The sequence below is a fragment of the Pseudophryne corroboree genome, chromosome 1 (assembly GCF_028390025.1).
Source record: "Pseudophryne corroboree isolate aPseCor3 chromosome 1, aPseCor3.hap2, whole genome shotgun sequence".
NCBI classification, from domain to species: Eukaryota; Metazoa; Chordata; class Amphibia; order Anura; family Myobatrachidae; genus Pseudophryne; species Pseudophryne corroboree.
In genome coordinates this window covers 753,407,490-753,427,915 of record NC_086444.1, presented here as the reverse complement: position 1 = coordinate 753,427,915, position 20,426 = coordinate 753,407,490, and the positions used below count along the sequence as shown (strand labels likewise).

General features: G+C 38.5%; 1 protein-coding gene across 1 annotated transcript; it reads right to left on the bottom strand.

Moving 5' to 3' along the window:
• Positions 1–712: 712 nt before the first annotated feature.
• LOC134909740 (protein starmaker-like) lies at positions 713–18,600 on the bottom strand. The gene is made up of 6 exons (XM_063916964.1): positions 18,537–18,600; positions 15,149–15,241; positions 15,031–15,069; positions 10,850–10,900; positions 7,415–7,726; positions 713–5,699 (listed from the first exon to the last, which is right to left on the bottom strand). Exons 2-6 carry the CDS (start codon positions 15,200–15,202, stop codon positions 3,957–3,959), a joined length of 2,199 nt encoding a protein of 732 aa, XP_063773034.1. The 5' UTR covers positions 15,203–15,241; positions 18,537–18,600; the 3' UTR covers positions 713–3,956.
• Positions 18,601–20,426: the final 1,826 nt, after the last annotated feature.

The window sequence follows — 20,426 nt, the reverse complement described above, 5'->3', positions numbered from 1 at the left end:
CATCAGTTTTGACATTACATATTTTGTCATTAGAGTAATTTTATTTGTAGTTATCTGTATTATTTTGTAATTCTGTGTCCTAAATAAAATATGTATGTCTATTTTAGTGTGCATTCTGCTGAATTAATTCTTTAAACCATGTAAATTATATTAAACAGTAGGGAAATTAAACAACTCTTTGAATAGCATATTAAAATAACTATAAAATACATATACAATAGAACTGTCATAGCTGATAATTGTTTAGGGATAATTCTAAATGTCATTTTAGTCATTGATTTGAAATCTAGCTATCTCTATTTATAATAATTAATGCTTAAAACATTTTAGGAACATCCAATAAGATCCACGTTTACAGAAAATAGTATATTTGGATTTTTTGTAATGTATATGGAAGTATTAAGAACATTTTGGTGTAGGTTAGTAACATCTACAAATAATGATGTTGTACTGTAATTATTATTAATAAATAATGTTGTTGTTATTAATTGCTAGAATAAAGCAAAGTCTCCAAACTTAGTATAGCACTAACAATATTTAAATATAAAATTAAAATTGATTTTACATTTCCAAATTAGGATTTTCCATTTGAAGTTTAATTTACAGATTTTAATCTGAACATAATATTTAATGTACATCAATATGCACATAATTTGAAATAAAACATTTTTAATAATTGATATTAAAATGAATATATTAAAAGTGTGCTATTAACAAAACGAACACTGGTAAAATTTGGAACAAATGCATATGTAGTACATAAATAAAACTGACAGTAAATTGTAAAGCGCAACGGAATATGCTTCGCTATATTATAACCCTTTCACATCGCAATAATAATAATATATTGCCGGGTCAACACAGGTCACTGTGCGATGTGAAAGGCCCATGGAGAATTCCCGGGTCTCTTGATCCAGTAATTCAACCTGGGATATAAGAAGGGTTTTTTCCTGGTTGAATACCGGGGCAGTGGCAGTGTGAATGGGTTGCCAAGTCGATGAGACCCGGTGCCCATTCACAGCATAGGGAGAGGCGCCACTATGACAACCCGAACCGGCATATTGCCAGGTCAGGAAGCCAGATCTTAGGGTCCAATGCCAGGTCCCTCCCGGGAAGGACCCGTTTCCAATTCCCAGGGAGGGATCCGGCATTGGAGATGTGAAATGGCTTAAGAAACTGTTAATAAATAAATAGATGTCAATGCTGCTTGTTTTTTTTGGAATCAGGATCATCAGCTTAGTTAAGTTTAGAACTGTTAGAAGTGGTGGAAGCCATTTTGTGGGCTGAATAATTATTTTTTGAGAATAAAGGCTACCAATTTACTGCAAACTAGAGCATCTTGGAAACTGTTCAGACCTCTAGCACTCTGGCCATGGAATGCCTAAGGCTGGGTACGACTAGAATCGTGGCAGACAGGATTACTGATTTAACGATACATTGGTCGCTTGTACACACAGAATAATATATATCTAACGATACATTGGTCGCTTGTACACACAGAATAATATATATCTAACGATACATTGGTCGCTTGTACACACAGAATAATATATATCTAACGATACATTGGTCGCTTGTACACACAGAATAATATATATCGTTCAGCGGTCGCACGCTGTATCGTTCAGTGGCCACATCCAGGAGCATGCTATTAGCCACTGGGTCATCACATCTGATGTGCAGAACATCAAATGTTATGACTCTGATGTTGGCGGGCAGAAGCAGAGGCGGATTTAGACTTCATGGGCCCCTAAGCAAGACACCGATTTGGGGACCCCCTTCCTCAAACAAACTAAAACACTATATTTTCATGTTATAAAATGATAGTTTACATGGCAGCGTGAGCTTGGTCTCTCTCCACTGTGCCCCCACTGCCTGTGCAGCCAGGTTCACTACAGTCCATCTCGCTGGTTTACTCCTCATCTTCTCTCCCTACTCCTCAGTACCCGATGCCACAGCCTGAAGACAGCTGTGCATTTTGGGGTCTCTGAAATCGCGGCTGTGGCTGTCTCACATCTCCTACACTAGAGCACGAAAGTCATATGCCCACTCAGAATAATCCAAAAGAGAATTATGCCATCAGTGCCCCTTTATACTAATCTCTGTATGGTGTTCTGTCCGCAGCTCTCGCCCCTGTCTGGTCCAGCAGGAAGTGGGGGGTAGGGAGGGGGGCATGGCGGCAGTGATCTCCCTGCCTTCCCTCTCAGCTCCAGCCCTTGAGACCCAGCAGTCTACTTGTCTTCTGGGCAGCAGAAGGGTAATGACAATGGAGGCGAGGGCTGTCTGTGGCTGTACCATCTTCCTACAAAACCTCCCAGCTGGGCAGCAGAAGGGTAGAGGAGGGCATGTCCGCTGCTGTACAGTCTTACTATCCTCCCTCCTAGCTGCGCACGCACAGCAGAAGGGTGATGGCGGCAAAGTTGGGACAGAACAGTTGCAGCTGCATAAAGTATAGATGTATGGACCTGTACCATCTTACTACATTCCATCCCAGCTGGGCAGCAAAAGGGTAGAGGCAGAGGTGTGTGTGTGTGTGTGTGTGTGTGTGTGTGAGTGGGGGGGTGTGTGGCTGCACCATCTTCCCATAGACCTGTCAATGGGCCCTCTGTGATCAACCGGGCCCTAAGCAGCCACTTGGGTTGCTTTCCAGTAAATCTGCTACTGGGCGGAAGCACACTATCACGGGTACACATCAGATGATGTGTACAATATGTTGTTCCTGTCCACGGGATCGGACAACATATTGTCTGATGTGTACCCAACCTAAGTGAGAGACCTTTTTTTTAGCAAAAGACTCAAGAATACTGAAAAAATCATCTACAAAATAATGACATATAAAGAGCTAATGCTTTCTACCATTTAAAGAAAGTATTGTGCTTTCATGACATTTGCATTAGGTACACTTTCATTAAATAAGTCTTGTCCTATGTAAAAAAAACACATACTATAATTATACATATATTAATAATCTGTAAATGTATAATATTATTCATAAGTGTTCTACTAATTTGTATGGACAGCACTTAATATTTAGGGACGCTTACAACAGGTATCCATACTGTTATGCCTCTTTCTCCAAAGCTCAAAGGGGCGATTCAATTAGCCACAAGATTCAGTTGGAACCTTGCCCGCTAATACTAAACGGGTTATTCAGACAGGATAACCTCGCTGGTTCCGGATAATACCCCACTGAACCATGTGCAAAAAATGAGTGAGGTACTCCTCCATATCTAATTGCCCTCTGTGTATGCAGACAGAACAAGTCTCCCCCAGTCTGCTACATTTACTCAGTCCCTAATTGAACTGGAGATTTTTCTAAACAAACAGCAGCTGCATTTACTGTGCACACGCAGTGGGAGCTTGAATATCCGTTCACTTTTCATTGCCATCAGTTTCTTCCCTTCTCCCACCTGTCACTGCTAACAGTATGTGGCTACAAACTTGCAATGAAGAGACTCTCATAAAAGAACGTTTACACCCTGTAGTGCCATTTACCCAGAAGAATGGCTGAGAGGCATTTCTATCCTTGGGAAACTGTTCATAAATTTATGTCTGATAATACAAGGTATGGAAGCATTGTTGAGAGATAAAAAATTGTACACTAATTGTTGACTGTGCATGACATTTCAACCTTTCAGTGTGTGGTGGTATTGAAAATCACAAGTTTCTATTAATGGCTACAGTAATTTCAATTTGAGGTATTGATCTGGATATGCCTATACATAACTAGCTTACATTGCTTCTGGTTTCTTCCTCCACAAGGAAGAAGTGATGACACATACTGTATTTTAAATTACTGAGCTGTTTGATGTAACATACTGTACAATAGTGGATGGCAACATATACATTCACATCAGTGGGCAGTACCTTATCTTCCAGTACATGTTACAGTTGACCAACAAGAAAAACATATAAAAGAATGTTATAAATCTTCATACTGACAGAGTCGGGGGGACCTAGTAGCCATCTTGACAGTCATTATCATTTCCAATGGCTGTATGTTGATAAATATCAAACATTAACCTTCTGCTGTCAATTTCAGAACTAACCGATGCTCTGCTGACATCTTCAGACTCACTGGAGTCATTCTGCTGTCTCACCTGGACTGACTCATCACTTTCTCTAGAATGGCTTTCATCCTCTTCTGCTGTTATACTCTCTGTGTCATCAATGTCTGTGGAGTCATTGTCCTCTTCAGTGTTCTCTTTGGAAACACTGGTGAGCTCTGTTGACTTGCTGGAAGATTTACTGTCACTTAAAGAATTATTTCCTAGCACAATGTACCTCAGCTCTGTTGACTCGCTGCTTCCAGCTTGCTCTGTTGTGGTATCAGACTGATCTAATTTTCTGGCATTCTCTGCAGAATCAACATCCTCAGAGTCTTCTTTAGAATTTACATTACTGTGCAAGTCTTCCTCAGATTCACTTCTATCTTTCGTGGATTTATCTGAATCCCTATTTTCTACTGATATACTTTTACTGTTTTTTTCTATCTTTTGATTTTGGTCTTTTTTCAATTGCAGTATTTCTTTGGACTGACTATGGCTAAATTGACTGACATTTTCTTTTGACTTACTGTCACCCTCTTCTGATTGATTTATGGCTTCTACTGTTTTATCTTCATCTGATTCCTTAGACTGAGTGATATCCTCATTTGACAGACTGAATTGTTCTAATGAATGACTTCTATCCTTATTTGATTGTTTGACACCTTTAGTCAACTGCATATCTTTGCCTGGTTGCCTGGCACCTTCTGTCAAGTGAGAGTCTTCTTTTGAGTGAGTGTCTTCTGATGAGTGAGTCTCCACCTGTGAGTGATCGTCTTCCGCAGAGTGAGTGTCTTCCACAGAGTGAGTGTCTTCTAATGAGTGAGTGTCTTTTGGTGAATGAGTGTCCTCCTGTGAGTGAGTGTCTTCCTTTGAGTCAGGTTTTTCTTTTGAGTGACTATCTGATATTTTTGAGCTCCCAAGTTTCTTATGTAGCAATCTTTCTATGCTATCTAAAACTCCAGAATCTCGGTTTTCAAAGCTATTATGATTCTCTGATACCGGTTTGTCCTCAGATTTGCTTCTGTGTCTATCTGAATCAATTTGGCCGGTATTCTTTTTGTTTTTTCTCATAGGTCTTATGTGACTTTTAGTCATTTTTTTAGTGTTCTGATTTCCTTTCTTTTTCTTCCTGGTAACTTCTTTGCTTTTTTCTACAGAAGAACTAATTGTTATATCCTTATTTAAACTGGAATCACTATTAGTATTCAACAATGTGTTTGTGTCATCATTTTGCATTTCTCTCTCATGTGATTCATAGCTGTAGTGACTTTTTTTAAGTTTGCTGTTTACATAATCACCATTTCCTTTACTGTCATTATTGCAGTCCTGATCATTCTCTCTACTATTTCCAGATTTGACACTTACATTGTCTTCATAGTCATCCTCCTCACTGTGCTTAAAATCATCATTATCTACATTTGCTTTATCATCATCTTCCCCATCTTTACCATTGTCATCATCAGTTTCATCACTTTTATCCACATGGTCTCCATGTCCAGTATCACCTGCTAGCTTTATATCATCTCCTAGATGACTCCCATTACTTGATTTTTCATTTCTGCTTTCATTCGCTTTATTCTTCTCATCATTGTCACTGGGGGTCTCAGAAACACCTGTTTTGTCAGTGCTGTCGTCACTTTCTGGGACTTCCTGTATGATATAAAGTAGTAGAATAATGTTTTCTTTTGAAGAGTAGTGTCCTAAATACACTGTAAACAAACTATTGCATGTTTTTGTATTTACATTTGTCAAAATGCCATTTAAAAGCATACATCTGGCTTGCTCGTTGCATAAAGCAATATGGAAATGGAACTTCCTCATTGCGATTGGTAATCAGGATGGGAAAGAGCCAATTCAGTTGTTCCCTACATTTCTGCAGCTATCGATCACTTATAGTAGGGGCTGGTATGCTGCAGAGATGCATTGGATCAGTCTGCACCAACTTGGTCAACTTCAGGAATGAAAGTTCAACAAAAATAAGAAACTGCACTGAAAAATAAATAAAATATTGTTTCAAATATAATTCTTGCCTCACTTTTTCCCCAGCATAAGTGTATGTACAATCATGGGGCGGAAATATATATATATATTTTTTTTTATTATTCCATATACCAAAAAAAAACACCAGACATTTTAACAAATTACTGCGTAGGCATATATGGGTGGTGGCAGTGTGTGTGTGTGTGTGTGTGTGTGTGTGTGTGTGTGTGTGTGTGTGTGTGTGTGTGTCCGTCCAAACCATTTACCCCCAGATTCTGCATATACTGAGTGGTAGCAGATTCTCCTAACAAGTTTGCTGTGTTTATGAATCTATTGTGCTTAATCAGCACAATAGACCAGAGAGCAGCTGCGAGCAACATGAGATGGGAGAATGTGTGCTACTGTAAGAAAGTTCAGTTCTGTCTACTGCTGGTTTTATTACATATATTTAATTATTTATTATGGGATTTTAACCGTTTCTAGACTGCTTATGCTATTTATATTGAGGGAAATTTGTTTTATACAGAAAGTTTGTTTTTTTAGACCCTTTACCCTTTAGCTTATGCTAATATAGACCATAGTAATAATTATTTATATTGAATTACATACACTATCCAATGTATAAGGAGAGCAGTGTGTATATATTGTATATGTCCAGGACTAGATAGGTAGGGCCCTCTTCTAGAGACATGGCATTGTTCCAAAGCTCCACAGAACAGGGGACATGGATTGTGGAATGGTGCCCCCACATCCAGATAGAAAAAACAAGAACATTCCGCTCAGGTGGGCCTGCCATACTTCTGCAACTGATGGCGTATAATGTGTAATTGCTTGAATATGGCTGAAGCATTACATACACTGCACTTTGTATGAGTTAGACTATAGCTTGTAATATTCTAATGATTCCGTCTTCATGGGCTGGCCACACTCACTCTAAAATCCAGCATTTCTAAACTCCCTTCTAGAAATCCTGTGTGTGCCGCTGCAATGAAAGCCTTATTTGCCTCAAACAGGAATATTACATCATGTAAGATTAGGGGCTGGAAGTAATCCCGCCCATGTCCGGTGGCCGTGCGGAATGCCGGCAGAACTCAGACTTTTTTTTTACAAAGCAAAACCATGGTGGCATTACATCCGGCCCACAGTATAGAAATCTTATTCCCAGTGAAATTGGCCCCGCTCTTGGGATTGCTGTCATGAAGGACACCAAACTCTCAAATTGTCAATTGGTTGAAATACATAAAATAAACTAAGAGCAAGCAATGAAAGCCAGGTACATCTTAACTAAACTATTCTTTAGCAGCATATACGAAAATGTTCTTTTTAAAAATGTTTCTAAAAAAACATTTAAAAAATGTATGAAAATATAAATATTGAGAACTTACAGGAGAATTATCTTCATGGCTCCCAGATTCATTGTGTTTATTATTCTCATCTCCAGCAGCAACATGCCTTATATTTTCTTCCAGATTATCTTCCTCCTTTTCCTCTTTGGAGCTGCTGTGGACTGCAGTGAATAGAGCAGGCTCTGTGTCTTCATCATTATCTCTATCATCTCCATCTGTTAGTTGCTCTTCAATATCTATGCTATCAATAGCAACTGAGATGTGATCTCGAGCAGCCTTATCTTCATGTTGTTGTCCACCACTAACATCCTCTGCTTGCTGCTCAGAAATTGATTCCTCACTTGAGTCATACTGATGAATTGATTGAAAATACAAAAATGACAGTTGTAAAGTTCATAAAATATAATGTGGTCTTCATAAAATATAATATAGACTTCAAGATGTTTAATATGTCTATTCATCTCAAATGCATAATGTAAATCTAGAGCCTGATCCGCATTTATTGCAGTAGCAATTCCAGCCACTTCCAATGATCGGTAATCCCATGCAAATATCCACCTGTATTCTGAGTTAGACGCATCTGTGCTACTGCACCACCCTGTAATGCCCATACAGCCATATGTAAGAAGTGAATGAGATGCGGTGGAATCATTTGTGATGCTATAATTTGGAATTCTAGCCAGTGACACATGTGCAGGTTGCTAAAAATCAGAATTGCAGGCAACACCGAATCATGCCCTAAGTGTTAAATCTGAATGGAAAATATGACAATAAGCAACTTAAACATCACCATTAGGGGCTCATTTAGTAATGAATGTATGTCGTCTTAAAGTTTAAAATGTTTTTGTTATGTAAAAGTAGGGGGTTTTCATATAAGCATGGGACAATGAGGAAATTACTTATTTTGTGGGTGGGAGTGTAAGGTATAAGTTCTTTGTAGGGGGAGGCTGCGGGCCAGTCATTTAATATTCGTTGGAAGCTTTTCATTTATTGGTGGGGTGATCAGGATGGCTATTTATTAGATGGTGGGGACTATTTAATTTACTCATGTGGTTATTATGTGGGGCCTATTAATTTTAAGTGGGCTAATTATGCAATTATGTTAATGCTGGCATGGTTTAGTGGGTATTAATTGAACATGGGATTGGGATATGAAAGAAAGTTTGCTATCTCTTAAACATGAAAAATAATTATTTAATGTTTGGGAGGAAATTAGTATTTAGTAAATGGGAACACTTTTACATTAACATTGAAGCTGGTTGGGTGAAATATGTCTATTTTACCCAATAGTTTTGACCTGGGAGTTTCTGATTTTCACGGTTGTAAATATAAATGAGTGTTAACAATTTGGTAAATCTATAGAGCTGTAAATTTGAGACGTCTTAATATAAGTCTATATTAATCCATGGTTCTTGGCGTTACCCGAGGAGTACCCGTAGCAGAGATGGTCAGGCTTGGACTGGCCCTCAGGGGTACAGGGGAAACCACCGGTGGGGCCCACTGCCTGGGGGCCCACCTCCTACTCTAAAGATCAGGTTCTAGACTGTGCAATTGAATTATACATTATACATCTGTTACCTTATACTGGACTATGATATATTTTCTACAGTGCATTGCTGTTATTAATCTCGTACATTATCATGCATGCAGCAGCTGAATTTACTGTATATAGTTATGAAGGGGCCCAGACATTGCACTCTCTAATGATTAGTCAAACCAAAGAGGTGGCAGGCCACACCACCTCAGCAGACTGGCACCAGCCCTAAACATGGGCCCCTACCCCTGCATTCCCCCGGTGGGCTCTACATGCTCCAGTCCGACACTGGATACGGTAAAACGTGTCAGGACCATTATTGTAGTTTATTAAATTCTACACACTAGAGCTGCAATCCAAAATTTGCTCAGATTGTCCATTTGGCATTGTTGTTTACGCAACACAAGCCACGCATCGGTAATTATGTAATTATGTTAACCCCCTTTTCATTCCTTTAGAGGAGTTTTATTAAAATTCTAATTAAGTAGTATTCCTATTTCCCAACTGCAGAATACCTATGTTCAATTTCAGCTTCCTAACTTATCGGGAAGTAAGAGAATTAGTGATGAGTCAGGGAGTGAGTGAGCGAGGGCTTTTGCATTTTTTGTAGTTTATGAAATTCTACACACTGGAGGTGCAATTCAAATTTTGATTGATTGTCCACTTGGGTGTTATCGTTCACGCAACGCAAGCCACACATCGGTAATGATGTCATTATGTCAACACCCTTTTCATCCCCTTAGGGGAGGTTTATTTAAATTATAATGGTGTAGTTTTTTATTTCCCACCTGAAGAATACGTATGTTACATTTCAGCTTCCTAACATATCGGGTCGTAAGAGAATTAGTTATGAGTCAGTCAGTCAGTCAGTGAGTGAGGGTTTTCGCATTCATATACAGGTTGAGTATCCCTTATCCAAAATGCTTGGGACCAGAGGTATTTTGGATATCGGATTTTTCCGTATTCTGGAATAGTTGCATACCATAATGAGATTTCATGGTGATGGGACCTAAATCTAAGCACAGAATGCATTTGTGTTTCATATACACCTTATACACACAGCCTGAAGGTCATTTTAGCCAATATTTTTTATAACTTTGTGCATTAAACAAAGTGTGTCTGCATTCACACAATTCATTTATGTTTCATATACACCTTATATACACAGCCTAAAGGTCATTTAATACAATATTTTTACTAACTTTGTGTATTAAACAAAGTTTGTGTACATTGAGCCATCAAAAAACAAAGGTTTCACTATCTCACTCTCACTCAAAAAAGTCCGTATTTCGGAATATTCCGTATTTCGGAATATTTGGATATGGGATACTCAACCTGTATACTGTATATAGATAAATACTAATGGAATTAATTTAATCTTGGGGTTGTTAGGAGTGCTAAACTTAATGTTGGAGCTGCTTGTCATAAGGGAGGCCTAATTATTAAACATGAGTGCTTTTATTTTAATGTCAGGGCTGATTAAGGGAAAGGTGACCTAGAGTGTTCACTCATTGGTAGACTTTCGATTTTTCATGTACCAATCCTTCTTCCAAACAGGGCTCCAGACAGCTACTTAGCATAACTAAGACACCAGCAGCAGCAATAGGCAAAGAAAGCCCCCCAAAAAAACAGGTAGGAGAAAGCAGGCCAGTCCCTTTTTTTGACAATGATCCCGCCCAGTTAGGACTTTATCCCAACTACATGGACAGTCTGGAGGTCTGCACTGCCCATTTAGAGGGAGACATATCCACTACTGCCACATAAGTAAACCCCTTTAATTAGCTAAAGACTGCACTACCATTCCATGTAAATGCTTAAAATGTAGCACCTGGAACCTGTATGTATGGGCACAATTAAGAATCAAATTTAGCATTTAATCAACATTGATATATTATCATTTAAACATCTCATTTCACATATATTAAACTCTGTGTGCCTACCTGCTGCTCTGAACTTTGCAAGTTGGATTCTGATGATGATTTGCTGTTGACCTGTAACAAATATGTTCAAAGTTCAAACAGATTGCATTATAGCAGAGAGACAAACAGATATTTTCAGACAGATACTATTATGTTAATTTGTCATCTCCATCATTTTACCTTATTATAACATAGTTTTAGCAGCCTTTCCTTTCCTTCAAAATAGCAACAAGTTAAAGGATGGCAAAGTTTTGTGTTTATTGGCTTTTATAGCACAATATGCAGTTATGGCAATACAATATTTGAGTTCCCCTTTTGTTTAGCTATTCCATATAAGTGTTACAGCATTATGTAAATGATGCAATCTGCATTTTGTGACAAAGTCATTTCATTCAGCGCTGTGGTGTGGTTGGGGTTTGGTTTGGGAATTCTTGGGGTATAACAAATTGATAGAAGAATTTCATACACAATATCCGAGGACAAATTCTGCTGGAGAAACTTGCAAAATTCCTCTGAAATATAAACCTTGAAAATTAAAAATATACAGATCCGGATTAAGGCAAGGACGACAGGGGCGGTCATCCCAGGGCCCCCACACATTAAGGGCCCCCACACACTTCATTTTGAATTGCAGATGTCACCCTATTACTCTGGCCTGTCAGCAGGCATTAACTCCGTGGCTGGGGACCATGCTGGTGCTGCTGGCGGCAGGGACGGAGGAGACTCCAGGGCGGAGAGGACGGGCTTACTGCTCGGTGTAAAGGTATGCGGCAGCTATGAGGCAGGAGACCCCGCTGGCGGCAGTGAACTAATAGCTCTGCTCCTCCTTTCACTGTGCAGGAGTACCTCGGTGGCTCAGCTGTTTAGTAACAATGACCGCCGAGGTACTCCTGCACAGTGAAAGTGAGATCAGAGCCATTGGTGCGCTGACGCCAGCGGAGCTTGCAGGAGCTTATCTCTTGTAATAGTGATCTAATGTTAGATGACATGACACTGTGTAATAGATAACTATAGTACAGATGTATCAAACCTTAGAGAGAGATAAAGTGGAGGGAGATAAAGTACCAACCAATCAGCTTCTGTCATTTTTCAAATACAGCCTGTAAAATTACAGTTAGACGCTAACTGGCTGGTACTTCATCTTCAATGTTTAATACATCTCCCCCTATGTCCATGCCCTGATATGACTGCACCCAGGGCTGGAGAAAGTTATGTTAATTTAAAAATGATGTCACAGTTTCTATGTCAAACCCAATGCAGAAATACATTGTGATACATAGATGTAATACATAGAGACCCATTTATAGTAAGCTGTAAGTAAAGCTAGTACTATAGGTGCAGTTTTTTACCTTGGCAAAACTGTGTTGCGCTGCAGAGTAGGGTCAGCATATTTACAATGTATTGCCAGATTTAGAGTTGGGAGGAGGGCATATACTACCTAACTGTAATATCACAGTATAAATATAAAGGTGCCCCTGCAGGGGTGTATCTGGGGGCCCGAGCTCCACTGGCAAAGTAAGATACGGGCACCCCCCCCCCCTCCTCCTGCCCTCCCCCCCAATACTTTGGAATAATAAAACTCTGTACTTATAACTTGTTTTCCTCTCCCACCACCTTCACTTATACCTTCACCACCATTAGTCCTAACACCTCCCTCAACTCCACTCACACCTCCACCAACATTAACATTCACATCTCCCTCAAATGCATCAAATCTGTACTTTAGATTTTGTCTATGTACGATTTTGACTACAGGGGGGTACACACTAGAGAGATGCGTGCTGAGTGACCTATCACAGACCGCTCAGCACACATCTCTCCCCCCACTCAGCACAATGTGTGCTGAGCGAGGGGGAAGACGGAGGGACGCTCACTTCACACAGCGCTGAAGTGAGTGACCCACTAGATTGAGCCTGTATGCAGGCTCAATCTAGCACCAGCGATAGCGATGCCGGGGCCGCACATCGCTATCACTGGGGGCATACACACAAGAGATCCCTTCCTAAAATCTAAGCAATCTATACTTTGTACTACTTAGTACACTAGATAGTCAAGATTAACTTGCATGCACAGTCTATCTAGCCTTGCGGGAGCGCGAACCGGGAGCGCAAGCTGCCTAACACCGTGTGATTTTGACCATATAGTCAAAATCGAAAGGAGAAATCTCACCGTGTTTACACACCTTAAGAGTGTACAAGAGCATGCAGTTTTGTAAAAAGATTGTATTGCACCATTTACAATGCAACATAGCTTACTCGGATGCAAATTTGTCAATCAAGTTATGAAACATGGGTTACTGCTAGAGATCATCTTCAAGGCTGCTTTGAGGAATGTTGCCTCATTCTAAATGTGGGCCACAGAATTTTGCCTGTTTCTTTTAACCACTTAACTGACAATTTTTTTCTTTCAAAATTGTTCACAAAATAGTTTTTATTTTTATTTGTATTTAATATAATTTAAAAAGTATTTTTTTTTTAAATATTTCAATATTATATTATGCACATCTGCAGAACGGATCTAGGGGACACACTGGGGCGGCCTGGTCGCATATTATCTGACCATCCCAATTAAGTGCTTATGGAATTTAGGGGTACATTTACTAAGCAGTGATAAGAGTGGAGAAGTGAGCCAGTGGAGAAGTTGCCCATGGCAACCAATCAGCACTGAAGTAACATCTATAATTTGCATACTATAAAATGATACAGAGCTGCTGATTGGTTGATGGGGAAATATCTCCACTGGCTCACTTCTCCGCTCTTATCACTGCTTAGTAAATGTACCCCTTAACCTTATGTGTTCCAAGCCAGAATCACCGACTCCTACAGTACCCCAAACACAAAAAAGAGCAGAAAGAATGTGCAATTTTTTTTGTTTCAGCCCCAATTCTAGGCTATAAATCACCCCTGAAGCGTGGTATTTACAAATATGCAGCAAAATGGCACAGCAAAAACAGAGTTACAGCATGCATTGCTATCATTTTGCACCTATTCCATAATCAGGGCGGTAGAGGGCCTGAAGAAAATACAGAAAAAAAAGTATTTTAAGCGCTTCCCTGGGCACACTGCAGCCCAGAACACAGCAGCGTGTGCTGGGATGAGGAGATGACCTGCAGCTGCTGCTGCTGCCAGGTAAGGAGCCACTCCATCAGATCTGTGCCCCCAATGGGCCCTCATCAGACCGGGGCCCGGGTAATTAGTACCCTCTTCCCCCTCTCTCGGCACCACTGTCCATAATTGCCTGTTCCACCTAGAAGTTTAAAATTATTCTGCAACTTTTCTCATCTTTAGTTATTGTAAATATGAAAATAGGTGTTCAGAGAGCAGAGCATTATGTATAAATGGAATGGGTTCATTATGAATATATTGGTTTCAGATAAGAGTATACTAACACTGAGACCAATGAGTAGCAAATATAAATAATACTACAGATACTGTAATGAAATGTCCACCTATTTCCAGAATCATTCAGCAGTGCCATTATTGGCTAGGTGGCCCTATAGCCTTCAAAAAGGGACGCACATTGATCTTACTCTCAGTGACAATTAAAGTAAAACGTGTAATTGTAGAAAGAGACATTTATCTGTAACTTGGCTAATTGCCCAGAATGTTTGGGGTATGCCCAGAAGAATATGTGATGCTCCTCATCTCACCCACCTATTAGTGAAATGATGACACGTTTCTCAGAAAATCTCATCATCTTAGCCCTTCCCCCTACTTAGTGATCTGCTTGTGATATTATGCAGGCAAGGAGTGGTGCCTAATCAGAAGCCCCAGCCCCACAGTGATCAGCTGTATCTCCTCTCGAGGAGCTCTCCCAGAAGGGAAGATTTAAAAGTTGGCACGTATGACCTATCTGTAATTAGATATCAGCAAACATATTAAACATGTATTACAAACTTTCAAACTAGTAATAAAGCATGAGAGAGAGCGGTCAGGGAATACAGGGAAGGCTACATGTGGCACTAGGTCTGCATGTTGTCCTTCCCTAGTACAGTATATAACAACACTTGTTACAGTATTTCTCCAATTACATTTGAAGACTAAGACCTGTTTGCCTGCCTTATGGGTTGTAAAGCAAAAACATAAAATCAATCTGAATTATAAAAGGATAGAACATCATGTTGTTATATGTTCATAGGTGACATAACAGGCAACAAAACAGGCAGTTTCTAAGTTCGTCTAAATGCCAGGATGGTAACTTACCTCAACATATTCTGAGCTATGGGAAGGAGAATCTGGAACCTGTTTGGAAAATAAGACAGTTAATTATAGTGAATGTAGAACTATGGTATCTTGTTTTTTTTTCTTAAATCCCACTCACCGGATAACCAAAGACCAGACTGATGATGCAAACACATAAAAGGATATTCTTCATTGATGATGTAAATTTATAGCTGAGATTTAACGAAACAATCTGCAAACAAGAAAACTGGAATTGTATTTATTTGTTGTCTATTGACAAACTGTAATGGTTGGACAAGTCTCCTAAGAATGGGTCCCTTAAAAATAACAATGCACCTGGTGCCCTCACATTCCCTTAGGAAAAAATACAGACTAGGGGCTTCTTAATGGTTAACCAAGTCTCTGGAGGCTGGCCACACCCCATTAGCATGGGCCTCTACCACTGCTTTCCCCTGGCGGGCCCTTCATGCACCAGTCCAACACTAGCCAGAGGCCAGGTATCCTACCAGTATATTTGTGGGAGGAAAACGGAGAACCCAGAGAAAATCCACACAAGAATTGGGATCGCACACAAGTGCCACACAGATAGGGCTTTGGTCAGGAATTGAACTCTTGAGCTCAGAGCTTTGCAACAACAATAATAACCACTATGACAATCATGCTACCCAAATCTTTCACTTTTGGAGCAATTCCCCCATTTAATAAGTGCTCCCTGGGTTCTGCAAAGCTCCTATCAAGTCAGGTAATTTACCCGATTTCTGGAATTTATAGTGACAGTGGTACCTAATTGGAAATTAACCAAAGAACAACCAAGCAGGTGATACAGTAGTCTCACTCTGGTCTCTATAGTACAGTGAGTGATACTGTATGAATTAGTTCCCACTCTCAATGCTCTTTCCACTTACTAGGAAGCAGCCCTGATGTCAAAGTAATAATATCTAGGTAGGAGCTTTTGCTAAATTACTAGGTAAGGAGCACTAATTAAAGAAGTGGATTGTTTAAAAGTGGTGTCTTAAAATTATTTTAAATATAATATTGATGCAATTCGATATAAATAAATGGCTGTCCAAAAGTTCTATGTACAGTACAATAGTAGAATTAGTTCTATATATAATAGATCTATCTAAATAATAGTAGAATTCAAGCAAGCTTTAAAAATGACATAGAATAATTTTTCATGTGATTCAAAAATAAATTGGGCATAGCACACAATTTAGGTGACAATAGTTCATGTAGGTGCACTCAGGCCTATACCATAGGCAGTTTTTCCTCCTGGTTCTATGGTGTAGGCCTGAGTGAGTTATCATGACTAGAAAGTCACTTACATTCATAATACTAAGTAATTAATACAGATACTGTAATTATTGCATAAAAAGTTTACAAAATTTCCTTTTTGTTGTTGTTGAAAGCCTGGAAATTACTACCGCCATCGACCATCTCACATGCTTTTAAAATAAGAACCTAGTTGTTAAGATTTCTGAGAAATTGTCTTATTTTATCCTCTGTCTTTGTTGCAGCCATTTAATTGTTTTCACGCTATAATTTGTGGCCTAAATTGCATTCTTTTCTTAGTACTGTTTATGTTTCCTTATTCATGCAAGACAAAAAAGGCTGAAAAAATAGATACCGTAGTCTTAAGAAAGAGGCTTCTACAGAAAAAAGTGACGCTTTAAACATTAAGACAAGTATTTAAACCGTAATTATACGCAAAGTAAACATGTAATTGTAACCAGTTTCTAAACATTAACTCAAAGTAACAAACAGATTTTATAAGACTTATACTTACTGAATAAAATGATCAGGCACCAGATCGAAGATAGAACTCTTACAGTACTGAAGGACAGAATATCAACCAAAGGCCTAGAGTTTTATATATATATATATATATATATATATATATATATATAAAACACAAATCCTGAGCGCGCTCTGTTTGATGTATAGATATAGCGGAAGTCCTTCCAAGTAGGTGTATCTTATACTATGGATAATTGGATTTCTTGGGTTCCTGCAATGGATAACCCCTCACCAGAAAGTCACCCAAACAAATGGCCCAAGGCCAATTAGAATAAAATATTTAATACAAAAAGAATTCATAAAAGTCTTTGACATGAGAATTTTTTTACAACAGGTTATACATGGATTTTGATAACTCTGACAGCAGAATCCAGTAGGTAGATGTAAACACTCCCTCACCTTAGCAAGGTGTGCGCTTGGTGAAGGGAGTAATTTTCCTAACTGGAATACTGACTAATGATCAGTCATTAGTCTGGTGAGGGGTTATCCACTACAGGAACCCAAGAAATCCAATTATCCATAGTATAAGATACACCTACTTGGAAGGACTTCCGCTATATCTATACATCAAACAGAGCGCGCTCAGGATTTGTGTTTTCTATCTTATGTTTGTCTGAGATCCGGCAACGGAGGTCTCGCCTGTAGTGCTGCTGGTTCTGCGAGCGCAAGATAAGGATATTTTTGTATTGTGTGTATATATATATATATATACAGGTTGAGTATCCCATATCCAAATATTCCGAAATACGGAATATTCCGAAATACGGACTTTTTGAGTGAGAGTGAAATGGTGAAACCTTTGTTTTTTGATGGCTCAATGTACACAAACTTTGTTTAATACACAAAATTATTAAAAATATTGTATTAAATGACCTTCAGGTTGTGTGTATAAGGTGTATATGAAACATAAATGAATTGTGTGAATGTAGACACTTTGTTTAATGCACAAAGTTATAAAAAATATTGGCTAAAATGACCTTCAGGCTATATGTATAAGGTGTATATGACACATAAATACATTCTGTGCTTAGATTTAGGTCCCATCACCATGATATCTCATTATGGTATGCAATTATTCCAAAATACGGAAAAATCCGATATCCAAAATACCTCTGGTCCCAAGCATTTTGGATAAGGGATACTCAACCTGTATATACACATACAGTATATATATATATATATATATATATATGTATATATATATCTGTATGTGTGTGTGTGTGTGTGTGTGTGTGTGTGTGTGTGTGTGTGTGTGTGTGTGTGTGTGTGTGAATTACTGTATAGATATTTGGCTAAAAAAGATGTAACTAATCTAAAAGTCATATTTTGCTAAAAGTATTGTTTATAACTATAATAATTATTGTTAGGTGTATATCACCACCTTATTATGCAGAATACATTGGCTCATTCTCATCAATTGCTGTCCCATAAAAATGATTTAACCTATATATTCCACATGGATATTGTTCCTGTCGAAGTTGATGGGAGGCAACAATTATAACTGTTGTCTATTTAATTCAGATGTCTTAAGTCCTCTACTTCTGTATACATGCTATAATGTCAAAGAAGACCATCCCAAGTTTTATATTCTACTGCCATGTATATGGGCCTGTTACAAAGAAGAACGGTGCTCTAGACTTAATAAAATTATAGTTGTTTTCTTCATATCAATATAGGTAAATGGTGAGAACCACCCATTACAGAAAACATTCCGGAAAACATCTAGTTACCTGTACTGTAGGGTCCAGTATATGCTGATGAAGGTGGCAGCTGTTCTGTGTGATCTTAGTTGTATATCTTTTCTTTTTATTGTGTTTTTGAAACCTTTCTGATGAATTTAAACAGTGTATGAAAATGAATCAACCAATCATCTTCTCAAAGGCTATTTGTGATGGTACAAGGTGTCTCCTCTATTACACCCACACTTCCACTAGTCTAAGAGGCGAATATCCGTTATGAACTTGTGGTTTCAAAATAACTATTCTAGCTTCCGCTTAATTAGATGACCAATGTACTATAAGCCTTATTTTAAGTATATCTATCTACTTGCTTTCCAGATTCTGTATGCTAGAATAAACATTATAACCCCACACAGAAAGAGCCTGTGATACTCACAAAATACACAAAACCACTGTTTCCTATGTAATGTTTCTTATGACTGTGGTTCAAGTTAGAAAATTTTACTTTATACATTAAAATATATATAGGGCTACAAAAATGTTTTTTGTTTTTTTTCTTAACCAGGAAATCTAAAATGTACATAAGTAATATTTTGCCTGAGACTGAAGAACATGGTTAGCAAAAAAACAAACATAAAAAAAAGACACAAAATTCAAAACCAAACAAAAATGTAAGGATAGTTTTATAAAGAAAATATATAAAAAAAAATATATATATACATTTTAGAAAATCTATTTATATAAACTTTCAAAACTCATCATAAAGAAAAACTGAATTAACAATACTAAACATAAATTAGATTTTCTGAAAAACAAAAGCCAATAAATAAGGAAATCAGTCATCAAATATTCTGTACCACATGTATGATCACTGGGGAACAACAAATATTATTATTTTTTTTGTTGCCAAGGATTTAAATTCAGTTTGTGAGTACTTGTGGTTCCTATTTTCGCATTAGATCTTCGCTATAGCTGAATTGGCTCCAGTAATTATTATCTTACTAGTTTAGGCCACTTTGCTTAACAGAATTGACTTCGTTTTGCTTTTTTAACAACTACCCTCTTTCAACAATAACAAGATTTTGTTTTATTTGTGATAACGTAACTGACAGTCACGTTTCAGATACAGAACACATTCATATCTCCTCACTAATGCTGGGAGGAGGCATGGCAGTGCACTGCTGAGCCTGCTGGGACATCCTCAGACCACAGCCAAGAGCGTAGCTGCCATAGGTACAGGGAGTGCAGCTGCTATGGGGCCCAGAGCTGAGAGGGACCCATCTTCCTTGTCAAAGATACATGTATATATATTTTTCCCCACTGGGTGAGACATTTACAAACTTTTGCCTTGGGGTCTACAATATATCTAGCTATGCCCCTGGACCTGCTTATAGTAATGTGGTATAAAATTAACATGAGAGTACTATACTGTTACATAATATGAGTAGGGGCACTGTAATGTGGCATAATATGAACTAGAGGCACTGTATGTTATAATATGAATTGGGAGTACTGTGTTGTATAATGTGTACTGGCAGCCATAAAATGTGACATAATGTGAACTAGGGCACTATTATGGTTCATAAAATAAACTAGGGCATTACTATAGGGCATAAAATTAACTTCTGCAGAGCATTGTGACAGGGCCCCTTCAAAATGTTGCTATGGGACCCACAAGGTACTGGCTACGCCCCTGACAACAGACACGCCTTCTCCCAGCATTCAGAGAGGAGCAACGGAGAGGATCGGGTGACGCAGTTAGCACACCTCCTGTTTCTTTGTTCGGCCCTCTTTCTGTCCCACTACAACCGATTTCCCGCCAGTTGGGCTTGTTTTGTTCAGTACATCCTTGGCTTTCGTTGGGAGTTAGCACTGAATGTGTGAAACAAAATGGTTTCGGCGTAAAAATGAATTCTTCTTGGAGATGGTGTAGTAACAACC

Bases quoted from the DNA above. Each gene is read 5' to 3' on its own strand.
- LOC134909740 (XM_063916964.1), bottom strand. From the start codon at position 15,202: ATGAAGAATATCCTTTTATGTGTTTGCATCATCAGTCTGGTCTTTGGT. The intron at 7,727-10,849 runs GTAGGCACACAG...TCAATTCATCAG, and splicing joins TGCAAAGTTCAGAGCAGCAG to TATGACTCAAGTGAGGAATC. The intron at 5,700-7,414 runs GTAAGTTCTCAA...TATATCATACAG, and splicing joins GCCATGAAGATAATTCTCCT to GAAGTCCCAGAAAGTGACGA.